The sequence below is a fragment of the Hemitrygon akajei genome, chromosome 1, assembly GCF_048418815.1.
Source record: "Hemitrygon akajei chromosome 1, sHemAka1.3, whole genome shotgun sequence".
NCBI lineage: Eukaryota > Metazoa > Chordata > Chondrichthyes > Myliobatiformes > Dasyatidae > Hemitrygon > Hemitrygon akajei.
The window spans coordinates 1109638-1135620 of NC_133124.1; the positions used below are offsets into that span (position 1 = coordinate 1109638).

At 44.7% G+C, this 25983-nt stretch overlaps 1 protein-coding gene across 4 annotated transcripts in view; it reads left to right on the top strand.

Moving 5' to 3' along the window:
- smarcc1a (SWI/SNF related BAF chromatin remodeling complex subunit C1a) overlaps nt 1–18679 on the top strand; it is a 286601-nt gene extending 267922 nt beyond the window's left edge. For 3 of the 4 annotated variants that reach the window (XM_073069954.1, XM_073070033.1, XM_073070197.1), the window contains exons 26-28: nt 300–525; nt 13191–13370; nt 18355–18679. In XM_073069954.1, coding sequence (XP_072926055.1) covers nt 300–525; nt 13191–13370; nt 18355–18428 — 480 coding nt within the window. In that variant the 3' untranslated portion in view covers nt 18429–18679. The remainder of the gene's footprint in view (nt 1–299; nt 526–13190; nt 13371–18354) is intronic. The other variant, XM_073070120.1, reaches the window with a different exon arrangement.
- The last annotated feature ends 7304 nt before the right edge of the window (nt 18680–25983 follow it).

A 25983-nucleotide genomic window follows, 5' to 3' on the forward strand; every position in this document is an offset into this window, starting at 1 on the left:
TTTACTGAGTTAAGTATTGTATGTAATTAGTTTTGCTACAACAAGTGTATGGGACATTGGAAAAAAGTTGAATTTCCCCATGGGGATGAATAAAGTATCTATCTATCTATCTATCTATATGCATTGCCTCTTGTTAATTTCAATAAACAATAAACTTAACCAGTTGCGTTTACACCAAATGAAGCCGTTTTAGAAAACTAAGGCTACTTGGGCTATCAGGTGGAATTAAGCTTTTGAAAATTGCTTTTGTGGGACTATTTGTTTCCATCCTCATTTGCTGTATGATTTTCCTGATGTAGCTGGAACAGCAGCGACAGCAACTTCTCACGGAACGACAGGCCTTCCACATGGAGCAGCTGAAGTATGCTGAAATGAGAGCCCGACAACAGCTTGAGCAGCAGCATTCACAAAACAACCCCTCTGCCCCTGGTATGCAACAACTGAGCTCGATGGGTGTGATGCAACAAGCAGCAGTACCTCCACCTCCATACCCAATGATGCACCATCAGATGCAGCAACAGCTCGGTCAGTACTCCTGTCATGTTGGTGCAAGTGCTTGTGTAGTCGCGTTTATTGTAATTTCCTCGGGTGCAATGATAAACTTAGTCACGGGAGTATCACAGGCACAGAACATCGTACAAACAGCGTTTACAAGAGAAAAAAATAAACTAATTATAACGGCAGCAGACCTGACCCACTACCCTGCTCTGTCTGGTGGAATGGGTCCTCACGCTCAACAGTTTCTCTTTCAGCTCCTCCCATTTTCTCTAAACTCAACTAGCCATTATGGGCACCTGCATGAGTCCCAGCTATGTCTGGCATTTCGTTAGCTACATGGCACAGTCCATGTTTTAAGCTTTCACTGGTAACCTCCCCAACAATTTCTGTGCTACATTGATGTTGCTTCATGCACCCACGCTGAGCTTGTCAATATCATCAACTTTGCCTCCAACTTCCATCCTGCCCTTAAATTCACTTGGTCCATTTCTGACACCTCTCTCACCTTTCTCGATATCTCGGTAGACAAACTGTCTACTGATATCTTTTATAAACTTACCAACTCGATGGGCAAAATGGCCTAATTCTGCTCCTGTACCTTATGGTCTTAACTCCCATAGCTGTATTGACTATACCTCTTCTTACCCTTGTGAGCCTGCAGGTAGATAAGTCCTGATGGAACGCATCCCAGGGTACTGAAAGAAATGGCAGAAGTTATGGTAGAGGCTTTGGTGACTCAGGGCAGGTCCCTGCAGTTTGGAAGACGGTGAATGTCACACCACTGTTCAAAAAAAAAGGATGTAGGCAAAAAGAAGGTACCTATAGGCTAACACAAGGAAATCTGCAGATGCTGGAAATTCAAGCAACAACACTGGACTTCGTCAGGTCCCGACGAAGGGCCTCGGCCCAAAATGTCAACAGTGCTTCTTCCTATAGATGCTACCTGGCCTGCTGCGTTCCACCAGCATTTTGTGTGTGGTACCTATAGGCCAGTTAGTTTAACATCTGTAGTTGGGAAAATGCTTGAAGCTATCATTAAAGAAGAAATAGCGAGGCATTTGGAAAGAAACAGATCCATCAGGCAGACGCAGCATGGATTTAGCAAAGGCAGGTCCTGTTTAACAAACTTACTGGAGTTCTTTGAGGATATAAAACTGCTAAAACTGATTGTAAATGGAAGTGTAGGATCCCACAGAGGAAGCGCGGGTGTAGATTGGAGATACAAGTGCATTTAAGGAAGCAGGGTTTTAAACTCGCAATACCAACTACCGTGCTGCCAAACGTGCAGTCTCTGGTGAACAAAATGAATGATCTCAAAGTTAGGGTGCTGAATCAGAGGGACATTAGAACTATGTGTGTCCTTTGTTTCACAGAATCCTGGTTAACCCTTTCCGTACCGGATGCAGCAATTCAGATCAACTGGTTTGCTAAACACTGTCAGGATAGATCTATAGAATCCCTAAAAAGCAGAGGTGGAGAAGTGTGCCTCATGATCAGCTCTTCTTAGTGCACAAGTATATCAGTGCTGTCCCAGTTCTACTCACCAGACATGGAATATCTAGCAGTTAAGTGCCATCCTACTTACTTGCCACGGGAGTTCTCCAGGGTCAGTTTGGTAGCAGTATACATTCCACCTCAGGCTAATATCAGTCAGGTTTTAGATGATCTGAGCAATGGGATCAACACGCACAAAACAGCGCATCCAAATGCCTTCACCATCATTTTGGGAGATTTCAAACCAGACCAATATGAAAAAAGTCACTAAGCAACTATCATTAACCGAACACTTGCAATACTAAAGGAAACAACACACTGGTCCACTGCTACACCACCATCAAGAATGCCTACCGTACTATTCCACGCCCTCACTTTGGAAACTCTGATCATCTGGTTGTACTTATACTCCCTGAGTATAGGCAGAGACTGAAGACTGCATCACCAATAGTGAGGACCAAGAAGGTATGGACCAGGGAAGCACAGAGGCGCCTACAGGACTGCTTTGAATCAGTGGACTGGACTGTATTCAGGGATTCATCTTCAAAGCTGGATGAGTATGCTACAGTTGTTACCGACATCATTAAACCCTGTGTGGATAAGTGTGTGCCTACAAAGACTTGCTGTACATTCATAAACCAAAAGCCGTTGATGAACCAGGAGGTATGTTGTCGGCTGAAGGCTAAATCTGTGATGTTCAAGTCTGGTGACCCAGGCCTGTACCAGAAAACCAGGTATGATTTGTGGACGGTTATTCCAATGTGTTGGTATTTCAGTGGAATAAAGGAAATTACAATGGCATGAGAGGGGAACTGGCCAAGGTTCTTGATTAGCCAGGGCATCAATATGGGGAGAAGGCAGGGGAGTGGGGATGACTGGAAGAATTGGATCAGCCCATGATTGAATGGCAGAGCAGACTCAATGGGCAGAATGGCCTACTTCTCCTATATCTTATGATCTTATGGTGAAGAGAATTTCGAACAAGGTTGGAGGCGACATTGGATGCATGATAACTCTGGCAGGGTTTGCAGGACACTACTTCCTACAAAGCAAAACCCAATAGCATGAATGGCAGTGATGCTTCACTACCAGATGAACGCAACACCTTCTATGCCTGCTTCAAAAGGGAGAATATAACTACAGCTGTGAAGATCCCTGCTGCACCTAATGATCCTGTGATCTCTGTCTCAGAGACCAATGTTAAGACTATAATCGGTTAAAATCCAGAAACTTACTTGTCCAAGTAGACCCATTGTTTCAGCTTGTTCCTGCCCCACTGAACTCTTATTTGCATACCTCGACTCTGTTTTATCCCCTCTGGTTTAGTCCCTTCCCACCTACATCTGTGACACCTCACACGTTCTGGGATCTTTTTAAGGATTTCAGGTTCCCTGGCCTCCATCTTATTTTTACTATGGATGTCCAGTACTTATAAACCTCCATCCCCCAAAGCCCAAAGCGCTCAGTTTCTTTCTGGCCCAACCAGCTTCCGCCCCCCCCCCCCCCAACTACCACTCTCCTCCACTCTTCCCTTCACTCTAATTTCAACTTTGGGTCCTCCCACTTACTTCAAACAAAAGGGGTAGCCATGAGCACTCACATGGGTCCCAGCTATGCCTGTTTGTCGGCTTCCTGAAATAGTCTATGTTCCAAGCCTACACTGGTGACCATCCCACACTTTTCCTACACTATATCAACAACTGCATTGATTCTGCTTCTTGCACTCATGCTGAACTCGTCAATTTCATCCTCTTTGCCTCCAACTTCCACCCTATCCTCAAATTCACTTGGTCCATTTCCAACACTTCCCTTCCTTTTCTCGATCTCACTGTCTCTATTTCCAGAGGCAGCTTATCTACCAATGTCTATTATAAACCAACAGACTCTCACAGCAACCTGGACTATACCTCATCCCACCCTGTTACTTGTAAAAAAAAAACATCATTCCCTTTTCTCAATTCCTCCACCTCCAGTGCATCTGTTCTTGGGGTGAGGCTTTTCATTCTAGAACAAAGGAGATGTCCTCTTTTTTTCAAAGAAAGTGGCTTCCCTTCCTCCACTATCAATGCTGCCCTCAACTTTGGCAGTGCAGGCTTGAAGGGCCAAATGGTCTACTTCTGCACCTATTGTCTATTGTCAACTGCATTTCTTCCATTTTAAGCACATCTGCTCTTTCCCATCTTTCCACCACCCTACCAGGGATAATGTTCCTCTTGTCCTCACCTACCACCCCATCAGCCTCTACATCCAGCACATAATTCTCCAAAACTTCTGCCACCTCCAACAGGAATTCCACCACCAAACACATCTTTCCCTCACCTCCACTTTCTGCTTTCCGCAGAGATCACTCCTTACACGACTCTCTTATCCATTCGTCCCTCCCCACTGATCTCCCTTCTTGCATTTATCCTTGCAAGTGGAACAAGCAAGGCCGCCACCATCGTCCCCGTTCAAAGAAGTCTTCAGTGTCATGCCTCAATGACTACTGTCCAGTTGCACTCACGTCCATCATTGTGAAGAGTTTCAAGAGGCTCGTCATGTGGCACATCAAGACTCTGCTGTTCCCCTCACAGGACCCCCTGCAGTTTACGTAACATCTGAACCGTTCAACAGACGATGCCATTGCCATCACCCTTCACCTGGCCCTAACCCACCTGGACAAAAAAGACACATTCGAATGTTGTTCATAGACTTCAGTTCAGCATTCAACACAATCATCCCTCAGAAACTGATTGGAAAGCTGAGCCTACTTACTGGGCCTGAACGCCCCTGCAACTGGATACTAGACTTCTTGACTGGGAGACCTCAGTCAGTCCGGATCAGACAAAGCATCTCCAACACGATCACACTGAGTATGGGGTCCCCCCAGGGCTGTGTGCTCAGTCCACTGCTCTTCACTCTACTGACTCACTCACGACCGTGCTGCAGCACACAACTCTAACCATATCATCAAGTTCGCCGATGACATGACAGTGGTTGGTCTCATCAGCAAGAACGACGAGTCAGCATAGAGAGAGGAGGTGCAGCAACTAACGGACTGGTGCAGAGCCAGCAACCTGTCTCTTAATGTGAACAAAACAAAAGAGATGGTTGTTGACTTCAGGTGGGCACGGAGCGACCACTCCCCGCTGAACATCGACGGCTCCTTGGTAGAGATCGTTAAGAGCACCAAATTTCTTGGTGTTCACCTGGCGGAGAATCTCACCTGGTCCCTCAACACCAGCTCCATAGCAAAGAAAGCCCACTACACTCTGCATTCACAAAGCAAATGGCATTATGAAGGACCCCACTCACCACTCATACAAACTTTTCTCCCTCCTGCTGTCTGGGAAAAGGCACTAAAGCATTCGGGTTCTCATGACCAGGCTATGTAACAGTTTCTTCCCCCAAGCTATCAGACTCCTCAATACCCAGAGCCTGGACTGACACCAACTTACTGCCCTCTACTTGTGCCTATTATAACCATGTAACAATTACAGCATGGAAATAGGCCATCTCGGCCTTTCTAGTCCGTGCCGAACGCTTACTCTCACCTAGTCCCACCTACCTGCACTCAGCCCATAACCCTCCGTTCCTTTCCTGTCCATAATACCTATCCATTTTTTTAAAAATAACAAAATCGAACATGCCTCTACCACTTCTACTGTAAGCTCGTTCCACACAGCTACCACTCTGAGTAAAGAAGTTCCCCCTAGTATTAGCCCTAAACTTTTGCCCATTAACTCTCAACTCATGTCCTCTTGTTTGAATCTCCCCTACTCTCAATGGAAAAAGCCTATCCATGTCAACTCTATCTATCCCCCTCTCATAATTTTAAATACCTCTATCAAGTCCCCCCTCAACCTTCTATGCTCCGAAGAATAAAAACCTAACTTGTTCAACCTTTCCCTGTAACTTAGGTGCTGAAACCCAGGTAACATTCTAGTAAATCTCCTCTGTACTCTCTATTTTGTTGACATCCTTCCTATAATTCGGTGACCAGAACTGTACACAATGTATTGTGTATTGTCTATTGTTTATTATTTATTGTAATGCGTGCACTGTTTTGTGCACTTTATGCTGTCCTGGGTCGGTCTATAGTCTAGTATAGTTTTTATCTCTCTCCGGTCCTGTTCACCCTGTACACATCAGACTTCCAATATAACTCGGAGTCCTGCCATGTGCAGAAGTTCGCTGATGACACGGCCATAGTGGGGTGTGTCAGGAATGGACAGGAGGAGGAGTATAGGAAACTGATACAGGACTTTGTGATATGGTGCAACTCAAACTACCTGCGTCTCAATATCACCAAGACCAAGGAGATGGTGGTGGACTTTAGGAGATCTAGGCCTCATATGGAGCCAGTGATCATTAATGGAGAATGTGTGGAGCAGGTTAAGACCTACAAGTATCTGGGAGTACAGTTAGACGAGAAGCTAGACTGGACTGCCAACACAGATGCCTTGTGCAGGAAGGCACAGAGTCGACTGTACTTCCTAAGAAGGTTGGCGTCATTCAATGTCTGTAGTGAGATGCTGAAGATGTTCTATAGGTCAGTTGTGGAGAGCGCCCTCTTCTTTGTGGTGGCGTGTTGGGGAGGAAGCATTAAGAAGAGGGACGCCTCACGTTTTAATAAGCTGGTAAGGAAGGCGGGCTCTGTTGTGGGCAAAGTACTGGAGAGTTTAACATCGGTAGCTGAGCGAAGGGCGCTGAGTAGGCTACGGTCAATTATGGATAACTCTGAACATCCTCTACATAGCACCATTCAGAGACAGAGAAGCAGTTTCAGCGACAGGTTACTATCGATGCAATGCTCCTCAGACAGGATGAAGAGGTCAATACTCCCCAATGCCATTAGGCTTTACAATTCTACCGCCAGGACTTAAGAACTTTTTAAAAGCTATTATTAATGCTTTTTGAGATAGTGATTTAGATGCATATCATATTTTTTACTGAGTTAAGTATTGTATGTAATTAGTTTTGCTACAACAAGTGTATGGGACATTGGAAAAAAAGTTGAATTTCCCCATGGGGATGAATAAAGTATCTATCTATCTATCTATCTATCTATCTATCTATCTATGTTTTTATGTAGTTCAGTGTAGTTTTTTTTGTACTGTTTTATGTAGCACCATGGTCCTGAAAAATGTTGTCTCATTTTTATTATGTACTGTACCAGCAGTTATGGTCAGAATGACAATAAAAGTGACGACTTGACTTGACATGCTACACTTGCCCCTGCACCTCCTCACTCATTACCATTCAGGGCCCCAAACAGTTCTTCCAGGTGAGGCGACACTTCACATGTGAGTCTGTTGGGGTCATATTCTGTGTTTGGTGCTCCTGGCGTGGCCTCTTGTATATTGGTGAGACCTGATGCAGATTGGGAGACTGCTTTGCCAAGCATCTATGCTCTGTCCACCAGATCGAGTTGGATCTCCTAGTGACCATTATTTTAGTTCTATTTCCGATTCCAGTATTCCCATCTATGGCCTCCTCCACTGTTGGGATAAGCCCACTTAGGTAGGAGGAACAATGCTTTATAATTCATTTGGGTAGCCTCCAACCTGATGGCATGAACATCCATTTCTCAAACTTCCAGTAATGCCTCCCCCCCCCCCCACCCATTTCACGTTTTCCCTCTCATGTTATCTCCTTGCCCTCCCATCACCTTCTTCTGGTGCTCCATCTCCCTCTTAACCCCTATCCCTCCTTTTCCTTTCCTCCATGGCCTTCTGTCTCTCACTGATCAACTTTCTAGCATTTTGCTTCATCTCCCCCCCCCCAAGTTTCACCTATAACCTACCATTTCTCTCTCCCCTCCCCCCACCTTTCAAATCTATTCCTCAGCTTTTTTTCTTCAGTCCTGCCAAAAGGTTTTGGCCCAAAACACTGAGTGTCCTTTTTCCCCATAGATGCTGCCTGGCCTGTTGAGTTCCTGCAGCATTTTGTTTTGCTCGAATGACTGATTGACCCTGGCTGGGTCGCCTGGATGAAGGTGTCTGATGTTGAAACACTCAATGACCCCAGGTTACATCACTGATGGTGCACATCCTAGGATGTATCTCACCATAGGTAACATAAATTGTATGTACCCCAAAATTATGGTACTATGCAATGAGGTGAGTAGAGTAATTCATAGTCTCTGCAGGTGACATGGAGGAGATTGGAAACTGCAAAGCAGAAATCCTGTAGCTAAATCTTGGGAACTATGTCCATGTGACTAAAGCTACTGCTTTCTCTTGAGCGGGATAAATCCATTTGTCAGTGACTAGGTGATGCTAAACTTGTATTTTCAAAATCAAAAAACTGGAAGGAAATCAAAGAAACTAGGGATCCCTAAATGGGTTTTGCTCAAACTCTTTCTAGCATTAGATTAGATTTGCAATGATCCCTGCACTCTACAGCTTCAGTTTGAAGGACATACTTCCAATTTCACTGTTCAAAGTAATGTTGTTATTAATGTACACGTATGTCAACTTTAAAAAGCCCTGAGATATATTTCCTTATGGGCATTCACAGTCAATACAAAGAAACGCAATGGAATCAATGGAGAATTTACTCAAAAAGAAAGATGGACAAGCAACCCATATGCATAAAATGGCAAATTGTGTAAATACAAAAAAGAAAAACACAAAATAATAACAAATAAGTAATAAATATTGAAAGTACGTGTTGTTGAGTCCTTGAAAGTGTTTCTGTAGTTTGTTGAATTATTTCAGGTGAAGTTATCCACACTGGTTCAGGAGTCTGATTGTTCAGGGGTAATAACTGTTCCTGAACATGGCGGTGTGGCACCTAAGGCACAAAATTTCCACTCCCTTCTCTAATCAGGGTTTGAAATGCAATCCCAGGCTAAAATCCAGACTACTGTCCAAAAAATGAGTTTTCTGATCTAATACAACACATGCCTTGCCTGTGTCATTGTCACAGAGCAAGATTTTAGTGCTTCTGGTCTCTTGCTGAACAAGGCCAGCTGGAAGTGTGCTGCCAACCCTTGCAGATTGCGAAGAGGTGATGGAACTAGGCTAAGACTATGAGGAATAGGAGCAGAATTAGGCCATTCAGCCCATTGAGTCTGCTCCGCCATTCCGTCATGGCTGATCCCATATCCCACTCAATCCCATACACCTCCCTTCTCACCATATCCTTTGATGCCTTAACTGATCAGGAAGTGATTAAATATACCCACAGACTTGGCCTCCACCACAGTCTGTGATAGAGCATTCCACTGATTCCCTGCTCTCTGGCTTAAAAAAACCCTCCTTACTTCTGTTATAAAAGGTCATCCCTCAATTTGTGCCCTCTAGTTCTGGATTCCCCCACCATACGAAATGTCCTTTCCACATCCACCCAATTTAGTCCTTTCAGCGTTTTGGTAGGCTTCAATGAGATCCTCTCACATTCTTCTAAATTCCAGTGAATACAAGCACAAATCTGGCAAACGCTGCTCATGTTAACCCTTTCATTCCCAGAATGATCCACATGAACCTCCACTGGACTCTCCAATAATTAACACATCCTTTCTGAGATATGGGGCCCAGAACTATTGACAATACTCCAAGTGCTGCCTGACTAGTGTTTTATAAAGGCTTAGCATTATCTCCCTCCTTTTATATTCTATTCCTCTTGAAATAAAAGCCAACATTGCATTTGCTGCCTTTACCACAGACTCAATCTGTAAATTAACTTTCTGGGAACCTTGCAGTCAGACATCCAAGTCATTCTGCACCTCTGATGTTTGAACCTTCTCCCCAATTAGATAACAGTCCACACTGTTGTTCCTTTTACCAAAATGCATTAACGTATTTCCCAACATAGTATTCCATATGCCACTTCTTTGTCCATTCTTCCAATTTGTCTAAGACCTGCAATCGCATTGCTTCCTCAGCACTAGAACCATAGAACCACAGAACATTACAGCGCAGAAGCAGGCCCTTCAGCCCTACTTGGCTGTGCTGAACTATTTTGCTGTCTAGATCCACGGACTTGCAACTGGACCTTACCCCTCCATACCCCTCTCATCCATGTACCTGTCCAAGTTTCTCTTAAATGTTAAAAGTGAGCCCGCATTTTACCACTTCATCTGGCAGCACTCTCTGTGTGAAGAAACCCCCCCCAATGTTCTCTTAAACTTTCCCCCCTTCACTTTAAACTTTCCCCCTTCACCCTTAACCCATGTCCTCTGGCTTTTATCTCCCCTAGCCTCAGTGGAAAAAGCCTGCTTGCATTCACTCTATCTATACCTGTCATAATTTTATATACCACTATCAAATCTCCCCTCATTCTTCTATGCTCCAGGGAATAAAGTCCTAACCTATTCAACCTTTCTCTGTAACTCAGTTTCTCAAGACTCGGCAATATCCTTGTAAACCTTCTCTGCACTCTTTCAACCTTATTAATATCCTTCCTGTAATTAGGTGACCAAAACTGCTCACAATACTCCAAATTTGGCCTCACCAGTGTCTTATACAACTTCACCATTACATTCCAACTCTTATACTCAATACTTTGATTTATAAAGGCCAGTGTACCAAACGCTCTCTTTACAACCCTATCTACTTGTGACACCACTTTTAGGGAATTATGTATCTGTACTCCCAGATCCCTCTGTTCTACTGCACTCCTCAGTGCCCTACCATTTACCTTGCATGTTCTACCTTGGTTTGTCCTTCCAAAATGCAATACCTCACTCACACTTGTCTGCATTAAACTCCATCTGCCATTTGTCAGCCCATTTTTCCAGCTGGTCCAAATCCCTCTGCAAGCTTTGAAAACCTTCCTCACTGTCCACTACACCTTCAATCTTTGTACCATCAGCAAATTTGCTGATCCAATTTACCACATTATCATCCAGATCATTGATATGGATGACAAATAACAATGAACCCAGCACTGATTCCTGTGGCACACGACTAGTCACAGGCCTCCACTCAGAGAAGCAATCATCCACTACCATTCTCTGGCTTCTCCCATTGAGCCAATGTCTAATCCAGTTAACTACCTCACCATGTATACCTAACGACTGAATCTTCCTAACTAACCTCCCATGTAGGACCTTGTCAAAGGCCTTACTAAAGTCCATGCAGATAACATCCACTGCCTTCCCTTCATCCACTTTCCTGGTAACCTTCTCGAAAAACTCTTAATAGATTGGTTAACCATGACATACCACACACAAAGCCATGTTGACTCTCCCTAATAAGTCCCTGTCTATCCAAATACTTGTAGATCCTATCTCTTAGTACTCCTTCCAATAATTTAGCTATTATTGACGTCAAATTTACCGGCATATAATTTCCCGGATTACTTTTAGAGCCTTTTTTTGAAAACAATGGAACAACGTGAGCTATCCTCCAATCCTCCGGCACCTCACCGACATTTTAAATATATCTGCCAGGGCCCCTGCAATTTCAACATTAGTCTCCTTCAAGGTCTGAGGTAATACCCTGTCAGGTGCTGAGGATTTATCTACTCTGATTTGCCTCAAGACAGCAGGCATCTCTTCCTCTTCAATTTGTATAGGTTCCATGACCACACTACCTGTTTGTCTTATTTCCATTGACTCCATGCCAGTTTCCTTAGTAAATACAGATGCAAAAAACCCATTTAAGGTGTCCCCCGTTTCTTTTGGTTCCATACATAGCCGACCACTCTGATCTTCAAGAGGACCAATTTTATCCCTTACTATTCTTTTGCTCTTAATATACCTGTAGAAGCTCTTTGGATTATCCTTCACCTTGACTGCCAAAGCAACCTCATGTCTTTTAGTCCTCCTGATTTCTTTCTTAAGTATTTTTTTTGCGCTTTTTATACTCCTCAAGCACCTTATTTGCTCTGTTTCCTATACATGTCATACATCTGTCTCTTTATCAGAGTTCTAATATCCCTAGAGAACCAAGGTTCCTTATTCCTATTCACTTTGCCTTTAATCCTGACAGGAACATACAAACCTGCACTCTCAAAATTTTTGCTTTGAAGGCCTCCCACTTACCAGTCACATCCTTGCCAGAGAACAACCTGTCCCAATCCAAGCTTTTTAGATTCTTTCTCATTTCTTCAAATTTGGCCTTTTTCCAGTTTAGAACCTCAACTCAAGGACCAGATCTATCTTTATCCATGATCAAGTTGAAACTAATGGTGTTATGATCATTGGAACCAAATTGTTCCCCTGCACACACTTTGTCTACCTACATATTTCTTTTTTACCCTTACAGCTTTTTAAGTTGCCTTTTGTTGGATTTTAAGAGCCTCCCAATCATCCAACTTCCCAGTCACTTTTGCTACCAGCCCTTTCCTTGGCTTTTATGCCATCTTTAACTACCTTGTCACTCACGGTTGCCTACTCCTGCATTTGAGAACTTCTTCCTCTGTGGAACTTATCCATCCTGTGCCTTGTGAACTATTCCCAGAATCTTCAGCCATCTCTACTCTGCCATCATCCCCACTAGTATCCTCCTCCAATCCACCTTGGTAAGCTCCTCTCTCATGCCTCTGTAATTCCCTTTATTTCATTGCGATACTAATGTACGTGACTTGTGCTTCTCCCTCTCAAAATGCATTATGAATTCAGTCATATTATGATCACTGCCTTCTAAGGGTTCCTTTACATTAAGCTCCCTAATAAGACCTGGGACAACACCCAATCTAAGATGGCTATTCCCCAAGTAGGCTCAAGCATATGTTGCTCTAAAAAGTCATCTTATAGGCATTTAACAAATTCCCTCTCTTGTGATCTGGCTCCAACCTGGTTTTCCCAATCCTATTGCATATTAGAGTCCCCCATAACCATTGTGTCATTACCCATATTACATGTCTTTTACAGCTCCCTTTGCAATCTCAACCCCACATCTTGGCTACTATTTGGAGGCCTATATATAATTCTCGTAATTTTTTTTTACCCTTGCTGTTTCTTAACTCCACCCACAAAGATTCAACATTCTCTGATCCTCTGTCCCTGGAATGTAGGAGAACAGGTTGTAGGGAAATACGTGAAATAGAAACAATGGGTTTTCTCATTGTCAGAACAGTCACTTCCTGCATTGTAACTAAATGGGAATTATGAGAGGTGCACATGTTAAACTTCACATTGTTTTTGTCCAAAAATTTCTATCAGATTTGGTAATATCTATTGACTGAGTTTTAAAGTACTTGATGAATATGTATTTTGAGAGCTTTTGTAAATTCTGCTGATGTACTTTGTGACTTTCATCTTCCAGTAGGTCAGATGCCTGGTGCGGGGGCAATGGTGCCAGGACAACCAATGGCTGGCCGTATGATGCCCAATCTCCAGCCAAATATGTCCTCAGGAGCACCTTCCCATCCAAACCCAAGTATAGTTCCGCCATCACTTGGTAACATGATGGGCCCACGAGCAGCGGCTGCCACCAATGGCATGTGTAAGTACTTTTCAAAACTTTCTCTTGAGTTTGGTATGTATTATTTGCTATACACTACTTAAATAATTTTGTATGATCGAAGGTAAACCAATATTGATGAGGTTAATCAATTGGTAAGCTAGTTTATTATTATCACATGCACCAAGGTGCAGTGAAAATAGTACACAGCTTTCATACAATCCATTACAACAGTGCCTTGAGGTAAAGCAGAATAAAGTGTAACAGTTACAGACAAAGTGCAGTGCAGATAAACATAAACACAGGAGATTCTGCAGATAATGCACATCCAGAGTAAACACACAAAATTCTGGGGGAGCTCAGACAGCATCTTTGGAAATGAATAAGCAGTTTTTTTTTGGGTCAAGGGAGAACTAGCCAGAATGAAGAGGTGGGGGGAGGGTAAGAAGGACAAACTAGATGGTGATATGTAAAGCTAGGTGAAGGATAATGGAGTAAGAATGGAGCCAGTGTGAGGAATGGAAGAAGAGGGAAGGGAATTCTCTTTCGATTTCTCTCTCTCTCTCTCTCTCACATTCACCTAACCCAAAGTGTAGCCCATGGACACCCACAGGGTCCCCATCTATGCCTGCCTTTTCGTTGGCTATATATAACAGTCCATGTTCCAAGCCTTCCTTGGTGATGCCCCCCAACTGTTTCTGCGCTACATTGATGACTGCATTGGTGATGCTTCATTATCTTCTGATGCCTACACCATCTCTTGTGAAAAAGTACATAAATATAACTAACTAACTAAATAAATAAAAATAATAACAATGGTTGATAAATAAATAAATTATTTTCTCAGTTCCTTTGTTCCAACCCCATCTGTTCCCAGGATGATGCTTTCCTTTCCAGAGCATTCTAGGTGTCTTCCATCAAAAAACAGAGTTTCACTTCCTCCGCCATTGCTGCCATCACCACAGCATTTCGCGAACATCCGCACTCACCCATCTTCTTGCCGCTTTAACAGAGATAGAGCTCCTCTTGGCCTCACCTACCACCCCATGAGCCTCTGCATCCAACACATCATTCTCCATGACTTCTGGTATCTTTAATGTGACCCTACCACCAAACACATCTTTACCTCCCCTCCATTCTCCAGTTTCCACAGGTGATCTCTCCTTTTGTGATTCCCTTGCCAGTTTATCCGTCCTTCAGTTGTAATTCATTGACTATATCCAGTGTTCCAGGTTAGGGCTCCACTACATTGGTGAGACCCAATGCCGATTGAGGGACCACTTTGTCAAACACCTTTGCTCTATCTACAAAAAGCAGGATGCCCCAGTGACCATCCTTTTTAATTCCCATTGCCTGCTATGTTCCACCAGCATTTTGTGTGTGTTGCTTGAATTTCCAGCATCTGCAGATTTCCTCGTGTTTGCCTTTTGTAATTCCCATTCCAACATGTTGGTCTCCTCTGCTATCATGATGAGGCCACTCTCAGTTCCATATAACCATATAACAATTACAGCACGGAAACAGGCCATCTTGGCCCTTCTAGTCCATGCCGAATGCTTACTCTCACCTAGTCCCACCGACCTGCACTCAGCCCATAACCCTCCATTCCTTTCCTGTCCATATACCTATCCAATTTTACTTTAAATGACAATATCGAACCTGCCTCTACCACTTCTTCTGGAAGCTCGTTCCACACAGCTACCATCTTACATCTGGATAGCTTCTGACCTGATGTCATGAGCATAGATTTCCCTAAATTCCAGTAATTTTTTTTTACCTTCTCCCCTCCCTCTTCCATTTCCCACTCTGGTTCGCTTCTTACCTCTTCTCACCTGCCTGTCACCTTTCCCTGGTGTCCCACCTCCTTTCATTTCTTCACTGGTCCACTCTCCCCTCCTATCAGAATCCTTCTTTGCCGATCCTTTACCTTTTCAACCTTTCACCCCTCCGGTAAGGTGGCAGAGCATTCAATTGCAGTGACTTCTATGGGGTCAACCAAAAAGTTGTCCATTTGTAAATTATTTTTTATGGTAGTAAGACCCTACTGAACATTAAGAACTTAAGGTACTGCAGGTATACCAATCAGAGAGTTGTTTGTTGGCAGAGAAACAGAAGGAGCTGGATGGTGTGGATTGTACTACTGCCCACATTAGAAACACAGTCAAAGGAGTTGGTGTACAAAGATGGTATGCAGTCTAATAGCAAGTTATCATCTTAGTCACTTGTGATCGCAAGACCCTGGACGTTGTTAATATAGAACCCTGCAAGTCCAATTCACTGATTTATTGGTGGACGGCAGTAGAGTTGCCTGTTTACAGCTGCTCAGGAGTGGGGTGTTGGAGTTAGTGCTCTCCACCAGAGTGGCTGAGGCAGTGTGGTGTGACATCCAAGCTGAAGTTGGTGTCCCTCCTCCAGTGTTCAGCAGAGGACAAGCTGTATAGTATTTGACTGCAACCTTCATAGGCTCGGTCTTAGACTGTTCTTTAGTGTGTGACTGTATTTCCCTGATATATGTGTTACATGTGCCTTGAACTGTGTGTGACTATTGGGACTGTTTTGCACCTTGGCCCAGGAGGTAACATTGCTTTGTTTGTCTGTATTCATGAATACCCATCTAGGTTGAATGACAATTGACTTTATACTTGAACACCTGCTGGCTTGGCCCCCTTCCCCTCCCTCCACCTTATTCTGGCTTCTATCCCCCTGCCCCCCTTCCTGTTCAGTTCCAATAAAGGGTCTCATTCTAAACCATCAACTGTTTATTCCTCACCATAGATGCTGGCTGACATACTGAGTTTTTCCACCAACGTGTAAGTGCAAGTAAACAATCAGATAGAAAATCATGAGGTATATTGTGAGGTCAGAGTCCATCGTATCATACTAGGGAACTAGTTAATAGTCTTAGGACAGATGCAATCTCCTTTATGTGGGTGGTCTGGTGGTGTGTGATTTCCAATTTTTGTATTTTCTACCCAACAAGGGGCAGGGGAAGAGAGAATGTCTGGGGTGGATGGGGTTCTTGATTGTACTGGCTGCTTTACTGCGGCAGTAAGAAGTGTATATAGGATCCACGGTGGGGAGGCTGCTTTCTGTGATGTCCACAGCTCTGCCGACTCTTGCGGTCACCTGCAGAGAAGTTGCCGTACCAAGCTGTGATGCATCCAGAAAGGATGTTCTCTCTGGTACATTGATTAAAAATCGGTCACGTTCGAAGGAGACTTGCCAGATTGTTTTGGCTCCTGAAGAAATTGATGGAATAGTCCGAGCTCCTTGTTCTACAGACTAATAATAAATAAATTGACCAAAGAGGTAAGAGATACTTCTTCAATTGTAATGAATGTTGTAGAAAGAACTACAAGGGTACATAAGAAACTACATGGAACGATGCAGAGGCAAGTGATATAAATGTCGCCATAAGATATGGGAGCAAAATTAGGCCATTTGGCCCATTGCATCTGCTCTGTGATTCCATCATCGCTGACTTGTTATCCCTCTCAATTCCATTCTCCTGTAGCCTTTGACACCCTGACTAATCAAGAACCTATCAAATTCCACTTTAAATATACCCAATGACTTAGCCACAACAATGAATTCCACAGATTCACAACCTTCTGGCTAAAGAAATTCCTCCTCATCTATTATAAATTGACATCCTCTAGTCTGAGGCTATGCTGTCTGGTCCTATAGAAAACATCCTTCCTATATCCACTTTATCCAGACCTTTCAATATTCAATAGGTTTCAATGAGATTTTCTCCCATTCTTCCCAGCTCCAGTGAGTACAATCCCAGAGCCATCAAATGCTTCTCATAGTTTAACCCTTTCATTCCCAGTATAATTCTCATGATCCTCCTTTGTACCCTGTCCAATGCCAGCACTTCGTTTAGGTAAGGGCCCAAATCTGCTCTCAGTACTCCCAAGTGCAGTCTGGCCAGTACCTTATAAAGCCCGAGCATTACATCCTTACTGCACGAAGACTCCAATATCCCTTTGCACCTCAAATTTTGAATTTTCTCCCCATTTAGAAAATAGTCTCTGTTATTAGTCCTTCTTTCAGAGTGCATGACCATACACTTGCCGACACTGTATTCCATCTGACACTTTGCCCTTTCTCCTAATCTAAGTCTTTCTGCAACGTCTCTGCTTCCTCAGCATTACCTGCCCCTCCACCTATCTTCGTATTCTCTGCAAACTTGGCCACAAAGCATCAATTACATTATCCAAATCATTGGCACATAACGTAAAAAGAAGTGGTCTCAACACAGACCCCTGTGGAATACTAGTCACTAACAGCCAATCCAAAAAGGATCCCTTTATTCCTCCAGCCAATCAGCCGATGCTTTATCCATGCGAGTATTTTTCCTGTAATACCATGGGCTCTTGTTTAGAAAAATATTTCAAAAGATTTCTGCACAAAAAACGCTGACCCTGGACTCCCACTTGTCATTCATTCATTTCCTTTCTAAAAGGCTCACCCAATCAACCACTGCTAGATACTGCCTAATTTTTCTACTTTTCTATATATCCCTCTTCTGATATTTCATTCATCATCATAATTGAGTTTTTAATTGAAAGAGGACACTGTAGCTGAGACCGATCTCATGTATATGTGCAATAAGATATTTTTTAAAAAGTGAGGTAGTAATCATGGGTTTTTTGTCCATTCAGAAAACTGATGGCAGTGGGGAAGAAGCTGTTCTTGAAATATTGAGTGAGTGCCTTCAGGCTCTTATACCTCCTCCCTGATGATGGTAATGAGAACAGGGCATGTTCTGGGTGATGGGGTCCTTAATGACAGATACCACCCTTCTGAGACATCGCTTTTTGCAGATGTCCTCAACCACTTGATGGTAGCAGTGAGTTGCGAGGTTAAATGATGATCCTGTTAATTGTGCAGTGAATGTGAGTCAATTGGGGTAATCTTGGAATTTTTGAAAAGTAAGTCATATGGGTGAATTGCTTTATTTTTCCCCCCTTTTTAACATCTTGTTTGTTAAAAACTTGATCTTGTCTTTTTGATTTCACAGATCAAAGCCCAGCTGTACAGGCAGATTCTGTGGTGGTTCCCACAACAACAGCAGCTGCACAGGCAGCTCCGTAACCATGGAGACTGTTAATAGGCAACGATCACTCTCGTAACCAGGGAAACTGTCAGTAGGTGACGATCAATAAAACCCAAGAAACAGTCTCCTACATTTCTATCCAGCTACCTCCCTTCTTGAAAACAGCAAGTTCCAAAATGTTTTCCTCTATTTTGATTCTGCTCTCCCTTTTTATTGCATTTTTCTTCTTTTTGGAGAATAGAATTTGGAGAAAATTAAAACATTTTAATCACTTTTTCCACAAAAAAAATTGTCAATTGTCTCTCATTTTGGTGTATTTCATGTTGGCTGAGTTCTTCCCTAATTCCATCCCCACATCTTTGTGTCAAACATATTGGGTTGCTCATTGCAGAGAGCATCTTTCTCACCTTGAAAGCATTCCTTCCTGGATACCAGCTACGGTTCCCTCCTCTAATATCTCATTCTCATCATCATAATTGGGTTTTTAATTGCAAGGGGACACTAGCTGAGACTGATCTCGTACTTCTTGGTTTGCTGCCGAGTATTAGTGTTCCAATCAGGGACTTAACATCAGGGTAGAACATAAAACAGAAATCTACAGCACATTATAAGCCCTGCGGCCCATAATGTTGTGCTGACCATGTAATCTACTCTAGAAACTGCCTAAATAACACTACTTCACAGCCCTCTATTTTTCTAAGCTCTATGTACCTCAGAGTCTCTAAAAGACCCTATTGTATCCACCTCCAGCACCATCGCTGGCAGTGCATTCTATACACCCACCACTCTGTGTGAAAAACTTACCCCTCAATTGTATACCTTTATTAAATATCCTCTCAATCTTCTATGTTTCAAGGAATAAAGTCCTAACCTACAACTCAGGTCCTCCAGGCCCCACAACATCCTTGTACATTTTCTTTTTACTCTTTCAACCTTATTTGCATCTTTCCTGTAGGTATGTGACAAAACTGGCCTAACATCTTGTACAACTTCAACATAACATCCCATCTCCTGTACACAATACATTTGATTTATAAAGGCCAATGTGCCAAGAGCTTTCTTTAAAACCCTACCTACCTGTAATGACACTTTCAACAAATGATGAACCTGTCTTCCAAGAGCACAGTATTCCAAGTGGGGTCTGACCAGGGTAGGTCAAATATGATGGCAGAATATAGTATTAATGTAATACTCTTGGCAGTGTGGAGGATCAGAGGAATCTTGGTGTCCAAGTCCATAGGACACTCAAAACTGCTGCGCAGGTTGACTCTGTGGTTAAGAAGACATACGGTGCATTGGCCTTCATCAACTGTGGGATTGAGTTTAAGAGCTGAGAGGTAATTTTACAGCTATATAGGACCCTGGTCAGACCCCACTTGGAGTACTGTGCTCATTTCTGGTCACTTCACTACAAGAAGGATTTGGAAACTATTAGAAAGAGTGCAGAGGAGATTTACAAGGATATTGCCTGGATTGGGGAGCATGCCTTATGAGAATAGGTTGAGTCAACTCAGCCTTTTCTCCTTGGAGCGGCAGAGGATGAGAGGTGACCTGATAGAGGTGTACAAGATGATGAGAGGCATTGATTGTGTGGATGGAGGCTTTTTCACAGGGCTGAAATGGCTAGCACGAGAGGGTACAGTTTTAAGGCGCTTGGAAGTAGTTACAGAGGAGATGTTAGGGGTAAGGTTTTTACACAGATTGGTGAGTGCATAGAATGGGCTGTTGGCGATGGTGGTGGAGCCAGATACGATAGGGTCTTTTAAGAGACTCCTGGATAGGTTCATGGAGCTTAGAAAAATAGAGGGCTATGGGTAACTCGAGGTAATTTCTGAAGTAAGTGCGTGTTCGGCACAGCATTGTGGGCCAAAGGGCCTGTATTATGCTGTAGGTTTTCTATGTTTCTATGAAATCCAGCTTTAACATCTGTCAGCCCTCCACACTATCCACAACTCCCCCACCCTTCGTGTTATCAATAAATTTACTAAACCCATCCCTCCACTTCCTCATCCAGGTCATTTATAAAAATCACAAAGAGAAGGGGTCCCAGAACAGATCCCTGAGGCACACCACTAGTGACTGACCTCCATGCAGAATATGACCTGTCTACAACCACTCTCTGCCTTCTGTGGGCAAGCCAGTTCTGGATCCACAAAGCAATGTCCCCTTGGATCCCATGCCTCTTTACTTTCTCAATACGCTTTGCACGGGGTACCTTGTCAAATGCTCTGCTGAAATCCATATACACTACATCTACTGCTCTACCTTCATCAATGTGTTTAGTCAATAAGTTCAGTCAGGCTCGTATGGCACGACCTGCCTTTGACATGGCCATGCTGACTATTCCTAATCATATTATACCTCTCCAAATGTTCATAAATCGTGCCTCTCAGGATCTTCTCCATCAAATTACCAACCACTGAAGTCAGACTCACTGCTCTACAATTTACTGGGATTTCTCTACTCCCTTTCTTGCATAAGGGAACAGCATCTGCAACCCTCCAATCTTCTGGGACCTCTCCCGCCCACATTAATGATGCAAAGATTATTACCAGAAGCTCAGTAATCTCCTCCCTCACCTCTCACAGTAGCCTGGGGCATATCTCGTCTGGTCCCGGTGTCTTATCCAACTTGATGCTTTCCAAAATCTCCAGCACATCCTTTTTCTCTATGTTCAAGCTTTTCAGTCCACTGTAAGTCATCTCTACAATCACCAAGATCCTTTTCTGTAGTGAATACTGAAGCAAAGTGTAACACTCAACTCTATCAAACCACATTTGTCTAGGGGAGACTGTCGTCTGTCCGCTAGACTGTCTCATGTTTGTGTAGATGCTGTATGTGCACACCGGCACAAACCCACAATGTAAAATATCAGTCAGTACACAATGTACATTTAAACGATTGCACTTTATAAATTGTACTGGGACTGTGGGTTAGTAGAGAAACAAAAATATAAAATAAAAAGGCGCCAAGAATAGAGATTATAGAGTTCGTGCACAGCATTGGAGCTCACGCAATATCCTTGGTCCACCATTTGATTTCTTCCAGACTCCACGACCCTTGGACTGGGACCAACCACGGTGGCCTACCAGAGTGTTTCTTGCACGTCCTTCCTCTTCGCCTATCCTCGCTAATCTCCCAGGTTCCCACACATACAGATAGAATATCATGACTTCTATTGGTTAGTTCCCTGTTATCTATAATTATAACCCAAATATTTCAGCTACCAAGAACATTACCTCATCAGTTAACATTACAGAGAAGCCATTTCATTATTAACAGTTAACACTACAGTTAATATTACTGAGAACCCTACATTCTCCCCCCACTGAATTTAGTCACGCTATCATGATGTTCAGGTAATTCGCCAACCCTTCCTGCAAAACCCAGAGCCCAATTCAAGTGCAGAGGGCAGTGACATAACTCCCCGAAACAGTAGAGATCACACCCTGCTCCCCAGGAGCTACATAGGTCAACCTCTTGGGGGGGGTTCCTAATCCTCTGAGACCTCCTTATCCCCTCTTCTAGTTCCTCCGGCTCGCCACTACTGGAGACACTTTGGGGCTACCTGGCGAAAGCTCCTGCGATCTGTCACTCAAATCCCTCTGCATCTCGGAGCCCCCTGTCTCAGGTTCAGGCCCTACTTCCTCTCCCGAGTCCTGCTGCACTCCCTGTTGCCCACCAACAGCCCCCCTCACCTCACCTGACACAGTGGGAGAGAGCCTAGTGTCTCTTCCTCCATCACGGGAAGATAGCGAACGGCAGCATGTACCACTCATCCAAATCAGCATCTTCCGAGTCAGTGACCCTTTCCGGAACTGGGCCCGCCCAGTCTCTTTCATGGTGGGCTCTTCCCTCGCCCCTCGCTTCCGCAGAGTCCTCGTACTAGTTGTAGACTCTAAGTCGGGTTCTAGGTCTACCTGCACCTCTTGTTCCAGAGGCAGCAGGTGGTTCTGATGAAGAATCTTGACAGGCCCCCTTCCCCTCCTGAGGCCTCACCGGGAAAACTGGTAGGTTTGGCATCTGACTCTACACCGCGTAGGGTGCGGCTGCCCAGCGGTCAGCCAACATTTGCTTTCCAGGTAACCAGGTAATCCCAAATTCCTTATAAGAACTCTGTCTCCAGGCAGGAGTTGGAAGAACTTCACTTTCTGGTCATACCTCCTTTTATTTCCCCGATTCTGCTTGGCGGTCGCCACCCCAGCCAATTCGTAAGCCCTTTTCAGCTCTCTCCTCATATCAGACACATACTTCAGATAAGGCTTGGGCTGTACGTCATCCGTGTCAGTCCCAAAACACAGGTCAGTGGGCAACCTTGCCTCGCGCCCAAACAGATAATACGGCGAGTACCCAGTAGCTTCATTGCGTGTACAGTTGTAACAGTGAACCAGATGCCCAATATGTTGACTCCTATCTGCTCTTTTTGCTGATCTCCAGAGTCCCGAGCGTGTCTAGCAAGGTCTGATTAAACCTCTCAGGCTGGGGACCGTCCTGCGGATGATAAGGCATCGTCCTCGATTTCTCAACTCCCAGCATGCCCAGTAACTCACAGATGAGCTTACTCTCAAAGTTCCATCCCTGGTCACTGTGTATCCGCCGGGGAAGGCCATGATGCACAAAATATTTCTCCCATAACACTTTTGCCATCATAGTTGCCCTCTGGTCCTTGGTAGGAAAAGCCTGAGCATATCTGGTGTAGTGGTCCATGATGACTAAGACATTCGCCATGTTGCTGGCATCGGGTTCTACGGACAGGAAATCCATACACACCAGGTCCAGGGGCCCTGTACTCTGCAAGTGTGACAGAGGAGTGGCCTGCACAGGCAGTGTCTTCCAGCATATGCATGACTTGCAATACTCTTCAACCTCCGACTTCATTCTGGACCAGTAAAACCGGTCTCTGAGCAATCATAGGTCTTTTCCACCCCCAAGTGTCCAGAATCATTGTGCAGTGACTTCAACACAATTTTTCGATATTTCTCAGGCAGGACCAACCGAGGCCAGTCTGGGGGTGATGTTACCCAGTATAGAATTTGGTTCCTCAACTTCAACCGAGGCCATTCCCGGAGTAATGGAGGCACCGAAGCGTGCTTCGCCTTCGCCGCCTGTGCCATATTCCCCCTTCTCCATCGTGTACCAGACAGTGCCAATGCCCGGGTCATTTCGCTGAGTAGTTGCCGCTTCCCCTGGACTTAATTCCGGCAGCTGCTTGGTCTTCAGAGCGGTCATGTTGCCGTAAACTGGGGGCAGGAAGTCATCAGAAGCCCCCAATAGGTCCCCTTTTCCTCGGCCTTCACTGTGATAGCAAATCTGACACATGGCCTTCACCACAGGGGTAGGAACGCTCTCCCACTCCTCGTCACTCTCTACTTCTTCATGCATCTGCCTAGACAAAGCATCCGCATCGACATTCCAGCTCCCCGGCTGGAACTTCAGGCTGAAATCATATACAGTACCGATCACCGATGACCGGTAACATCCAGTTTTGCCAAGGTCAGGATGTAAGTGAGCGGGTTGTTGTCCGTCCTCACCTCAAACTTGGCCCTGTAGAGATGGTCACTCAGCTATCCACCACAGCCCGTTTCAACGCCAGGAGCTCCAATTTATGAGTGGGATAGTTTCTCTTGGAGGGTGACAGACTCCAGCTATCAAACGCTACCGGCCTCAACCCGGTGCCCAGATCCTGATACAGGATGGTCCCTAATCCCTCTTGGTATTTAAAATGTTGAGAGGGATAGATAGAGTTGACGTGAATAGGCTGTTTCCATTGAGAGTAGGGGAGATTCAAACGAGAGGACATGATTTGAGAGTTAGGGGGCAAAAGTTTAAGGGAAACACGAGGGGGTATTTCTTTACTCAGAGAGTGATAGCTGTGTGGAATGAGCTTCCTGTAGAAGTAGTAGAGGCCAGTTCAGTTGTGTCATTTAAGGTAAAATTGGATAGGTATATGGATAGGAAAGGAGTGGAGGGTTATGGGCTGAGTGCGGGTAGGTGGGACTAGGTGAGATTAAGAGTTCGGCACGGACTAGGAGGGCCGGAATGGCCTGTTTCCGTGCTGTGATTGTTATATGGTTATATGGCTGGCATCGGTGTGTAGCGCATAGGGTAATCGGGGGTCTTCAAAAGCCAGCACTGGTGCCTGGGTCAGCAACTCTTTCAGCGATTTAAAAGCCTCCTCACATTTTGAATCTCACCTCTGTCTGAAGGGCTCCGACGGGTTGAGATATTCTCCAACCTCCCGTCCCCCTTTCCCTTTCTTCCCCAAGGGAGGGTAACCATGCAGAAGCTGGTGCAAGGGGTGACTCACTTTGGCATAGCCCTTCACAAATCTCTGATAATAACCACAGAGCCTCAAGAATGAGCACAGAGCGCTCACAGTCTGGGGCTTCAGCCACGTGGTCACCACTTCTATCTTAGCCGGGTCTGTAGCTACTCCATCCTGTGAGATTATGTGCCCAACATAGCTAACAGACGTCTTGCAGAACTGGCACTTGTCCAGGGAGAGTTTTAACCCTTCCTCTTTCAGTCAGCTTAGTTCCTTCAGTGGTCTCGCTTCATGTTCTTCCAAGGTAGATCCAAATACTATCAAGTCATCCAAATACACCAACAGTTTGAGCAAATTCATATCCTCCACCGTCTTCTCCATGACCCTCTGGAAGGTGGCAGGGGCTCCCGATGCTCCCTGGGGCATCCTTTCGAACTGGAAATATCCCAGAGGACATATAAATGCCATCTTCTCTAAGTCAACCTCACTCATCGGGATCTGGTAATATCTACTCCTGAAGTCCAGCACACTAAACCACTTTGCCCCACTCAGGCAGGCCAGCGAGTCTTTGACCCTTGGGACCGTATACTGGTCAGGGGCAGTGCGCCGGTTCAGGGTCATATAGTCCACACACATGCATACCTTTCTGTTCTCCTACCGGGTCACTACTATTGGGGATGCTTAAGGGCTTCGGGATTCAGAAATGATCTCAGATTCATTCAACTTACGCAAGTGCTGCCACACATCTGCAGGGGCCAGTCGCAGTGACCTCTGTCTAAACAGGGTGTCCTCAGTCACCCAGTTGGTGTGGCGAGTGCTCTTGGAACAACCCACATCAAACTCGCAAAGGGTAAAAACATTTTCCAGCTTCAACATCATCTCCACCAGCCTTTGCTTCCAACCCAGCAGCACAGGAGAGTCTCCAAAGTTAAAGGCCTCAGCAGTCAGCTTTCCTCTGTTTTCCAATAGCTACCCCCCCCCCCCCCCCCCCACCAAGTGGGCCTCACGGGGGCACTAGACATTACTGTCACCGGGAACAAATTAAAGGTGATTTCTCTTTTCATGGTGTTCCGGACAATCACAGCCATCCTGCTCACCTGTACCACCGAGGGCCTCTGCACTTCGAGCCTTACCAGCACCCCTGCCGGAAATTATGACTCCCCCTCGAGGTCTTCCAGGGCGTCAACTAAAAAGGGTCTTGCCATCAGGCACTCCAGGAAATCTGGGGGTTCTCATCACTCTTGCTACTTCCCCGGGCCTTATTACCTTAAGTTTCAACTGGGTGCACTACACAGTTCCTCATTTAAATTCAGTATCTGGCCCTGGGT